The following is an 11,298-nucleotide window of genomic DNA, read 5'->3' as shown; positions in this document are numbered from 1 at the left end:
GCGCGGGGCAAAGCAGCAGCGCTGGCCGAAACAGCCGCGCTGGCGACCGTGGAGCACCTCCGCCCGGGAATTTCCTAGTCTGTGGGCAATAAAAACGCGGCGTCCACTCACCCTCTGCGCTTTCACTGGGAGCAGCAATCCTGAGCTGTTCCTAAACGGCCATCTTGGATCGTCGCCCCCAGAAACTCCATTATTTCTTTTCTTCCACTAATTTTGAGTTTGGTTTGCTCTTGCTTTTCTAGTTCTTTAAGATGCATTGTTAGGTTATTTATTTGAAGTTCGTTTCTTTTTTGCTGTAGATGCTTACAGTTATAACCTTCCCTCTTAGTACTTCTTTTGCTGTATCCCATCAGTTTTGGCATGTTGTGTTTCCATTATCATTTGTTTCAGAAAACTTTCCAATTTCACCCCTTAACCTCCCCATTGACCCATTGGTCATTTGGGAGCATATTGTTTAATTTCCATGTATTTGTATAGTTTCTAAAGTGTCTCCTTTTATTGTTTTCTACTTTTATTTCATGGTAGTCAGAGAAGATGCTTGATATTATTTCAATTTCTTGAATGTTTTAAAACTTGCTTTATGACCTAACATATAATCTATCCTTGAGAATAATTTGTGTGCCGAGAAAAGAATATGTATTCTGCAGCTGTTGGATGAAATGTTCTGTAAATATTTATGAGGTCCATTTGATCTATAGTGAAGATTAAGTGTGATATTTATTGATTCTCTGTCTGGAATATCTGGTGCCAAAAGTGGGGTGTTGGAGTCTCCAGCTATTATTGTATTGGGGTCTATCTCTCTCTTTAGCTCTGCTAATATTTCCTTTATATGTGTGGGTGTTCCAGGGTTGGATGCATATATATTTGCAGTTTTTATCCTCTTGCTGACTTGGCCCCTTATCATTATATAATGGCCTTTGTCTTCTTATATTTTTTGTCTTGAAATCTATTTTGTCTAATATAAGTGTAGCTACTTCTGCTCCTTTTTAGTTTCCATTAACATGGAATATCTTTTTACATCCTTTTATTTTTAGTCTATATGTGTCTTCATAAGTGAAGTGTGTTTCTTTTAAGCAATAGATCACTGGGTCTTGTTTTATGTCTTTTGATTGGAGAGTTTAGTACATTTACAACCAGTGTTATTACTGACAAGTAATATTCCTGGCATTTTATTATTTGTTTTCTGGTGGTTTTGTGGTCTTCTCTTCATTCTTTCCTTCCTTCTTTTTTTTATTTTTTTATTTCTTTATTTTTATTTTTTCATTCTTTTCCCTTCTTGTCTTCCTTTTAGTGAAGTGATATTTTCTGGTGGCATATTTCTTGGTTTTTACTTTTGTGTCTACTTGTTATATGTTTTTGATTTGGGGTACCATGAGGTTTTCAAACACTATTTTATAAGCCATTATTTTAACATGATAACAACTTAACAGTGCTTGCATAAACAAACAAGCAAAAAAAAAAAAAAAAACTAATAACTCTATACCTTAACTTCATCCTCCACATTTTAACTTTTTGTTCTTTCTATTTATATCTTAATGTACTGTGTCTGCCTTGAAAATTTGTTTTAGTTATTATTTTCTATTGGTTCATCTTTTGGTCTTTCTATTTAATATGAGTGGTTTACAAGGCGGGCGCAGTGGCCCATGCATGTAATCCCAACACTTTGGGAGGATGAGGCAGGCAGATCATGAGGTTGAAAGACTGAGATCATTCTGGCCAATATGGTGACACCCCATCTCTACTAAAAATACAAAAATTAGCTGGGCATTGTGCGCACACCTGTAGTCCCAGCTACTCAGGAGGCTGAGGCATGTGAGAATCGCTTGAACCCAGGAGGCGGAGGTTACAGTGAGCCGAAATGGTGCCCCTGCACTCCAGCCTGGTGATAGAGCAAGACTCCATCTCAAAAACAAACAAAAAAACAATAGTTTACAAATCATGGTAACAGTGTTTAAATATTCTGTGTTTTTCTGTGTACTTGAGTTTGGGACCTTCAAATGATTTCTTAGTGCTCATTAATGTCCTTTTCTTTCAGACTGAACAACTCATTAGCATTTCTTGTAGAACAAGTCTTGTGTTGATGAAATCATTCAGCTTTTGTTTGTATGGGAAAGTCTTTATTTCTTCTTCATGTTTAAAAGGTATTTTCACAATATGTATTATTCTAGAGTAAATGGTTTTTACTCCTTCAGCTTTTTAAATATGTCATGCTACTCTTTCCTGGCCAGTAAGGTTTCCAATGATCTGCTGTGTGACCTATTGGAGCTCCATTTTATGTTATTTGTTTCTTTTCTCTTGCTGCTGTGGGAATCCTTTCTTTATGCTTGACCCTTGGAAGTTTGATTATTAAAAGCCTTGAGGTAGTCATCTTTGGGTTAAATCTGCTTGGTGTTCTATAACCTTCTTGTATTTGGATTTTGATATCTTTCGCTAGGTTTGAGAATTTACGGTTATTATCCCTTTAAACGTTTTACTCCTATCTCTTTCTCTACCTCTTTAAGGCCAGTAACTCTTAGATTTGCCCCTTTGAGGCTATTTTCTAGATCTCATAGATGTGCCTCAGTCTTTTTTTGTCTTGCCTCTGTGTATTTTCATTTTGTATCTCTTTTTTTTTAATTTGACTATTCTCAAATAGCCTGTCTTCAAGCTCACTAATTCTTTCTTCTGCTTAGTCTATTCTTCTGTAGAGACGCTGATGCACTCCAGTATATCATTACATTTTTCACCTTCAGAATTTCTGCTGCTTTTAAATTATTTCAATCTCTTTGTTAAATGTATCTGATAGGATTCTGAATTTCTTCTCTGGGTTATCTTGAATTTCTTTGAGTTTCCTCAACACAGCTATTTGTCTCTTTAAATCTATTTTCTATATCTATGCACTCTTCTTTCTTCCCTGGCAGGATAATATCATGGGCTTTCATACTCTCTGGCTAGTTACCCCTCTCTTCTCTCTTTCCTTTGGGCCCCGGTATGGTGCCAGCCACACTGCTGCCAACCTCAGGCTCCTTTACTGTCCCTTTTTGGTTCTGTCCCATGCTATCTACTGTAAGTTGTTCCTTTGTAAACAAACCCTTCTCTAATTATTCTAATTTAAGACTGCCAACTGTTTTCTATAGTGTGCTTGACTGATACGGGAAAACTGGCAGAAAATGAATCTCCTAGTGCCATCAGTGAAGTGTAGGGTAGTGACATAAACTTATTGTGGAAGAGTTCTGATTGCTTAGCAGTATAGAGTATTGCAATTTCAGTCTTCTTCCTCCATTATGGAAAAGAGGGGGCTATTTGGCATATATTTTTTTCTGAATTTGGGGGCATATCTTAATATAGCAACTCATGTTCGCTACTGGTCTGGGGATTTTTTAGTGATGAAATTTCACTAAGCATTTTTTAATGAGACACTGGTCAAGAGTGCTAAGCCTGAAATAATCATAATGTATTGTGCCTTAGAAGATGGAGGCCATTTTCAACTCATTTTACTTCTCTGTAGCCCTTAAAAGGTAAACAAGAGGGTGTCAGAGATTCCTGTGGCTCCAAATGGAGGGTTGTGGGACTAGCAGAGGGGCAGAAACCATCAGACTGCAGTTTTTCAAGGCCAAACAATGGAACATCCAACCTGAAAATAACATTGAGATAGTGTCCTGATGAAATACAATTCCATTCTGAAAGGTGTTCTTTTGGTAGCAAAGATAGGCATGAAGCTGAACATTGCTCCAAGAAAACCAAACATTGCTTATAAGAAGCATCATGTTCACACAGGTAACAAGTAGCAGATTGGAGAGATACCTTTGACCACTTACTTATGTGGATTTTTCATTCTTTCTTTGCATCCTTCATAGAGGATGTATGAGAACATGAAACTAAAAGAGAGACAAAAAGGGAAAGTCCATTTAAAAAAAAAAAAAAGCCTTCTCCTTTACTGTAAGCGTCTAGGTTCAAAAACAGGTTTAGCTTGTGTTAGGACAGGTGGAGAGGAACATAGCTTAGGAAAGGAGGCTGGAGACAAAGAGATGAGCCTAGAATGGACTTTGAGATGGACGTTATAAAAGAAGTAATCTTGAATTTCGAAACAAGATTATACTACTAAACAAGCATGATTGAAAATTGTGGACTCAGCCATGAAACTGTTAGGCAAACTACTCCTCAGAAGGAAGGGAGAGTTATTAGAAAAGGAACACAAGTTTATGTTTATACCTCAACTTTTGAGAGAGACTCATTGCTATTTGGCTTCATAATGTCTTTCTATGCATCCGCAATTTGAATTCACTCCTGACAGGATTGTTTTTTTGGGGGGGGCCTTACATATGATAAAGTTCATTGTTCTAGAAACCTACTTCAAGCTAACTCAAGCAATGAAGGGGGATTTATTGGAAACTCGCTTGGGTATCTCACAGAACCCAAGGAAGAGAATTGAGCTGGATTTCACAGGACCTGGAAAATCCTCAGAAACTCAGTTTCTCTCTCTTTCTACTCTCTCCAGTCGTAATCTTCAGGAAGGGGAGAGTGGCTCATGGGCTTAGTGGATAAATCACAAAATGGGCAGAATACTGTAGGTGAGTTTTTTTTAATTACACTTTAAGTTCTGGGGCTCATGTGCAGATCATGCAAGATTGTTACATAGGTATACATGTGCCATGGTGGTTTGCTGCATCCATCCCCCCGTCACCTATATTAGGTATTTCTCCTAATGTTATCCCTCCCCAATCCCCCCACCCCCCAACAGGCCCTGATATGTGATGTTCCCCTCCCTATGTCCATGTATTCTCAGGGTTTTAAGTGACAAATGAAGTCTAAGCTGTGATTGCACTGGTCGGTGACTGAAACTGAAAATGGGGATTGGAGGTTAAGTGGAGAGAATATGTTGCTAAAATGTTAGAAGGATCTTCTTCACAGAGAAGTTGAGGCTCTAGAGGATAATGGTAGGGTATAGAGTGGAGATGAAGCTTGTCAGAGGTTGAAGTCAATGGGGAGGATAGGAGAGTGTTTCTGATTTTGAGGAAGGATGGATAGAGGGTTTTATTGTGAATAACGTGAATGAGTGTCATGACCACTCATGTTAGGATTCTTGAGTATTGGGAGATGTGGCTACAGTGGACAGGGCAGTGTCAGAGAAACTAGATTTTACAATAGAAGCTTTTAAATTACCTACCCATAACCAACTTCTCAGGAGACTGACACGCCCACAGCAGGCCCAATGCACATGGCCTGTAGGCTAATTTCTGACATGCCTGGCACTTTGCTGTCCACCAACTGAGCTTTATGTTAATCATGAATGCTCGTGTAAACTTCCAATAATGTTTATGGCCAGGCGTGGTAACTCACGCTTGTAATCTCAGCACTTTGGGAGGCCAAGGTGGGCGGATTACTTGAGGTCAGGAGTTTGAGATCAGCCTGGCCAACATGATAAAACCACGTCTCTACTAAAAATACAAAAAAATGAGCTGGGCGTGGTGGGGGCGCCTGTAATCCCAGCTACTCGGGAGGCTGAGGCATGAGAATTGCTTGAACCCAGGAGGTGGATGTTACAGTGAGCCAACATTATGCCACTGCACTTCAGCCTGGTTGACAGAGCAAGATTGTCTCAAAAAACAAAACAAAACAAAACAAAACTTCTTTATGTCAGTTATAGTTGTAATGATGCAATTTATAAACAAACCAATAGGAGTATAAACATGCAGGTGTTTTTTGTTTTTTGTGGGTTTTTTTAGGAGATACTCGATTTTTTTATTGTACTTTAAGTTCTAGGTTACATGTGCAGAACATGCAGGTTTGTTTCATAGGTATAAACATGCCATGATGGTTGGCTGCATCCATCACTGAATCATTTATATATTTCTCCTAATCCTATCCCTCCCTTAGCCCCTCACCCCCTGACAGGCCCCATGTTCCCTTCCCTGTGTTCTCATTGTTCCTTTGTCTCATTGTCATTGTTCTCATTGTCCAACTCCCACTTATGAGTGGGAACATGTGGTGTTTGGTTTTCTGTTCTTGTGTTAGTTTGCCAAGAATGATTGTTTCCGGCTTCATCCATGCCCCTGTAGAGGACATGAGCTCATAGTTTTTCATGGCTACATAGTATTCCATAATGTATGTGTGCCACATTTTCTCTATCCAGTCTAACATTGATGGGTATTTGGGCTGGTTCCAAGTCTTTGGTATTGTGAACAGTGCTGCAATAAATGTGCATGTGTCTTTATAATAGAATGATGTATATAATTCCTTGGGTATATGCCCAGTAATGGGATTGTTAGGTCAAATGATATTTCTAGTTCTAGATCCTTGAGGAGTCACTGCAATGTCTTCCACAATGGGTGAACTAATTTACACTCCCACCAACAGTGTAAAAGCATTCCTATTTCCCCACATCCTCTCCAGCATCGGTCTCCTGACTTTTTAGTGATCGCCATTCTAACTGGTGTGAGATGATCTCTCAGTGTGGTTTTGATTTGCATTTCTCTAATGACCAGTGATGATCTTTTTTCATGTTTGTTGGCTGCATAAATGTCTCCTTTTGAGAAATGTCTGTTCATATCCTTCACCCACTTTTTGATGGGATTGGTTTTTTCCTACAAATTTAAGTTCTTTGTAGATTCTGGATATTAGCCCTTGGTCAGATGGGTAGACTGTAAAAACTTTCTCCCATTCCGTAGGTTGCCTGTTCACTCTGATGATTGTTTTGCTGTGCAGAAGCTCTTTGCTTTATCAGATCCCATTTGTCTATTTTGGCTTTTGTTGCCATTGCTTTTAGTGTTTTAGTCACAAAGCCTTTGCCTGTGCCTATGTCCTAAATGGTATTGCCTATGTTTTCTTCTAGGGTTTTTATGGTTTTAGGTTTAAATCTTTAATCCATCTTCAGTTAATCTTTTTTTTTCCCATTTATTTTATTGCGTTTTAGGTTTTGGGGTACATGTGAAGAACATGCAAGATTGTTGCATAGGTACACACGTGGCAGTGTGATTTGCTGCCTTCCTCCCCATCACCTACACCTGGCATCTCTCCCCAGCTCGCCACCCTTTGTATAAGGTAGTATGGAAGGGATCTAGTTTCAGCTTTCTGCATATGTCTAGCCAGTTTTCTCAACAGGTATTGTTTTATTAAAATAAGTTGAACACTTTGACTATATAATCAATAATCTTTTAAAAATCACTGTCAATTTGATGACTAAAAGTCAGCCATACAACTATAAATGGTTTTGAGAAAACTGTAAAGATCTAAATAGAGGCTGTAGTTAGGTTTTTTCCCCACAAGAACCTTTAGGTTCTAGCTCCATTTTAAGAAAATATCAACTCATGTGGATATAGCTTATGCAAGAAAGACCTAGGGGAGCTCTTATTATGGACTCCCATTCCATGAAAATGCATTGGCCCTTTATTAAAAATTCATGAATGGCTCAACATTTATGATTTCAGTTTAAAACAAAATACTAAGGTATATCTGTATACTTTTTTACTTTAGCCAAGTATTTTGATTGAGCCTTTCAACATGAGGAGACGGAAGGGGGTTCAAGCCCTTTTGTTCAGCATAGCACAGGACGTCCAGGAGAGAGGTAAGTGGTGGGTGACCGGAAGTGTCAGCTGTCCATTGAAAAACACCCCTACACTTCAAGGAAGCATTCCACAAATGATAACTATCATCATCACATACAAGGGAGCTAGTGTTTAGCTGTCATTGTCTGCAGGCCAGTGTGTTCAGCTCATGGCAGGGGGTGAAACTGGCATCAGGGAGTGTTTGCCAAGTGAATATGGGTGGGGCTGCACCCTCCAGAGCTGCTGGGAGCAACCCTGGATACAGAGCCCGTAGCCTGGCATAGTCCCAGAGCTCCTCCTAGTGAGGGAGGAATCTGTGGGTGGGAGGTGGGGAAACCCAAACATAACAGACACTCTAGACTGGGCGTGGTTCCCTGGGAGCTGGGTCTCAGATCCTCTTCTAGCAGATTTCTCCTTGGATCCCCCTCCAGGTCCATGCAAGATGGGCAAGTACAGGGTCCCCGTAGCCACCGGGGATTCACTCCTCGCGGGCTCCCCCAACCTGGTGCAGCTGTCGCAGGTGTGCGGAAAGGTGAGTGCGGACCCCGGAGAGAGCTAGGGCCCTGGAGTGCAGTAGAGTTACTGGGGGCTGGGGCCAGGGCCAGGGCCAGTCGGGGCAGCCTGCAGTCGGAGCCCCAGCCCCGAGAAACCCGGAAAGCAGAGTCAGGTCGGGTGCACTTGGTAAGTCTGATACGGCAAGGAAAAGGAGAGGCGTTTCCCTGCTGAAGTGGAAGGAGCAGAGACCCAGAGACACCCGCTGGGGTGCGCAGGGGTTCCCCAGACATGGCAGGAGGAGGGAGGCTGGCACCCCACTGTAGCTGCTGTCCCTCCTCACCTCCGCCTGGTTCAGTTATCTCCCTCCGAGGGGAAAGCGGAACCAGGATTCTCTGAAGGTTCACCGACCCTACCACGCTCCCTGAACACCCCAAACCCCACACTGAGCTGCGTCCTGTCGCGCAGGAGGCGGAGGCGGAGGCTGAGATCGACGTCCCCCTGCACCTGGGGCGCCTCCTGATGGTGAAGCTGTGCAAGCACAAGGGGCTGTTGAGTCTCGACTGGTTCTGCAAGTGGATCTCAGTGCAGGGCCCGGGGCGAGGCCTTTTTCCCCTTCTACCGCTGGGTGCAGGGCAACGGGATTATCTACCTGCCCTAGGCTACTGGTGAGCTCCATGGAGAAGGGGCGCGGCCCCGGGGTGCTGAGGAAGAAGCGGGTAGGGGGAGGCTACTGCAAAACAGGGAAAGATGAGGGAGAGGGGGAGAAGTGAAGGAGGATGGGGCAGAGGAGGGTGGCTGATGGAGAGGCCTGAGCGCGGAGGAGTGACAAGGTGTACCAGTGTGCCCCAGAAAGTCCTTGATCCCCTTCTAGATGCCGAGAAACCCGCCACCCACCCCCTTCCCCCTACCTCCATGTTCTTCCTTTAGGTGGGGCTCCTGGAAAGATGGGTTAATCGTGCCTATAGCAGGGAATAGGCAACCAGACCTTCCCAGGGACGTGCGATTCCTCGAGGATAAGAATTTAGACTTTAAGTTCTCCCTATCAAAAGGGTGAGTGCCAGGTTAAGGCTGGGCACTTCCCAGGTTGCAAGGTAGGATCCTTCCTTGATCTTCTTGTACTCCATTCTTTCCACAGGTTGAAGGACTTGGCCATCAAGGGGACACTGGATTTCACAAATTGTGTGAGAAGGCTGGAAGATTTCAAAAAAATATTCCCACGTGGAAAGACTCCCGTGGCTGGTCAGTTTCCATAACCTCCCAAAACCAGTATTCAGATTTCCAACCCAGGGATTTGAAAGGGATGGGGGAGAGAGAATGGAAGAGTAATGTGTCAGTGGGGTTAGGAGCTCAGAGCTCACAGTGTGCTCCCCAACTGATGTTCCTAGAGTGCGTTTATGATTCTTGGAAGGTTGATGCCTTCTTTGGGTACCAGTTTCTCAGTGGTGCAAACCCCATGCTCCTGAGGCATTCTTCAAGCCTCCCAGCCCACCTGGTGCTGCCTGCAGGGATGGAAGACTTGAAGACCCAGCTGGAGAAAGAACTCCAGGTGCTGCTGGGCTTTCTCTGCCCATCTAGCATCCCAGCCGCTCCCACCACCTCCGTTACCCCCATCTCCCTTCTCTTTGCTTCCTTCTCCTCCCATCTCCAGCCCCTTCTCTCATCTCCTCCATCCTACACCCTCCTGCATTTGCACTTAGGATGTCTCAACTTTGGCATTATTAGCATTCTACGTCACATAATTCTCTGTGGGGGGGCTTTACTGTGCATCGTACAGTGTTTAGTAGCATTCCTGGCCTCTACCCCTTAGATGTCAGCAGCATCCCCCTAGTTGTGACAACTAAACATGGCTCTAGAGGTTGCCGAAAGTCCTGGGGTTGGGCAGTGAGGAGAGAAGGAATAGCCCCTGCTGAGAATGTTGATCTACAGCATCTCCTCCTGTATCTTTTTTTCTTTCTCTTCTGTCTCCATGTTCTTCTCTTCCTTCTTCACTGAGCATGTATCGGTCTTAGAGAGCAGCTCAAGCTTCTGGAGAAAAATAGCAAGAAAAACTAAACAAAGCTTTGGAGAGCTAAAAGCTGAATCTATTTTGGGGGGAAGATGGGTAGATAAAGGAAATATTTTTGCTATGTTGGCTAAAACTGACAGAATAGGGGATAACTGAAGAATAGGTTGGGTGTGGGGGTCTTATGTGGTAGAAAACCAGAAACTTCACTGCAGGGAGCTCCTAGTCTGAAGGAAGACATCAGTCATGAAACTTTGCATTCAATTGTTTGGTTCTGGGGAAAGTGATTGGAGTTTAAAGTAAAAAAGACTTGGAGGGGTAGAGGAAGGATCCACCCTGGAAAATGACAGAAAGACAGCTCCAGAAATGAATTCAACCCTGTTTATATTCCTGTCCCTGCCCCTGCCCCCGCCCCTGCAGGCTGGATCTTTGTTTGAAGTGGATTTCTCCCTGCTGGATGGGGTCAAGTCTAATGTCATCATTTTCAAGCAGCAATACATGGCAGCCCCTTTGGTCATGCTGAAGCTTCAGCCCGATGGAAGACTCTTACCCATGGTCATCCAGGTAAGAGGGCATTTTTCTACCAGTCACTGATCTTTTTTAGGGACTTAGATACACAGGTCCTCAGCCCCCCACTCTCTCTCCTGCTCTAGCTCCAGCCACCTCGACATGGATGTCCGCCACCTCTGCTCTTTCTGCCCTTGAATCTCCCCATGGCCTGGCTTCTGGCCAAGACCAGGGTCCGGAGCTCTGATTTCCAGCTGCACCAGTTACAGTCACTTGATGGCTGAGGTTATTGCTGGAGCTACAATGAGAAGCTTGCTAGCCTCCACCCTACCTACAAGGTACCTCAGTATCTCTTTCATTCTGTATCTGAATGTCCTTCAGATTTCAGACTCCTACACAGAGTCTAACCTTGTAGCATTTCAGTCTAGCAGCAATCAATTTATATGTGGAGACACATATACACAGTGCTATGGAAACACCCAGAACACACACTATGAGTTGGGGGGAATGTGAGAATAGGTTTTGCAAAGGAGTTGAAATTTGGGCTGAGGAGGTTTCCAGGTGGGCAGTCAGGGGTGGGACATTCCAGCCAGAACGATATATAGAGGCAAGGAAACAAAGGAACATGGATAATGACTGAGATTAGGTGAGATTAAAGTGTAGGGCATGAGTTGGGGCGAGGAGGAAGAACAGGTGTGAGGAGATGAGAGAAGAATCAAGAGTTATTTTCTGACCATGTGAGGCTTCCAATGCCTATAAAGACCCATTTGC

At 43.2% G+C, this 11,298-nt stretch overlaps 1 protein-coding gene across 1 annotated transcript in view; it reads left to right on the top strand.

Annotated features, from left to right (window-relative positions):
• The window catches only part of LOC108306442 (polyunsaturated fatty acid lipoxygenase ALOX12-like), a 271,605-nt gene extending 261,220 nt beyond the window's left edge, over nt 1–10,385 (top strand). The window contains exon 7 of the mRNA XM_037739695.1: nt 9,430–10,385. Coding sequence (XP_037595623.1) covers nt 9,430–9,825 — 396 coding nt within the window. The 3' untranslated portion in view covers nt 9,826–10,385. The remainder of the gene's footprint in view (nt 1–9,429) is intronic.
• Nucleotides 10,386–11,298: the final 913 nt, after the last annotated feature.

The sequence above is a fragment of the Cebus imitator genome, unplaced genomic scaffold (genome assembly GCF_001604975.1).
Source record: "Cebus imitator isolate Cc_AM_T3 unplaced genomic scaffold, Cebus_imitator-1.0 Scaffold72, whole genome shotgun sequence".
Taxonomy (NCBI): domain Eukaryota; kingdom Metazoa; phylum Chordata; class Mammalia; order Primates; family Cebidae; genus Cebus; species Cebus imitator.
Note: the sequence above shows the minus strand (reverse complement) of the source record. Positions and strands in the feature narration are given on the sequence as shown.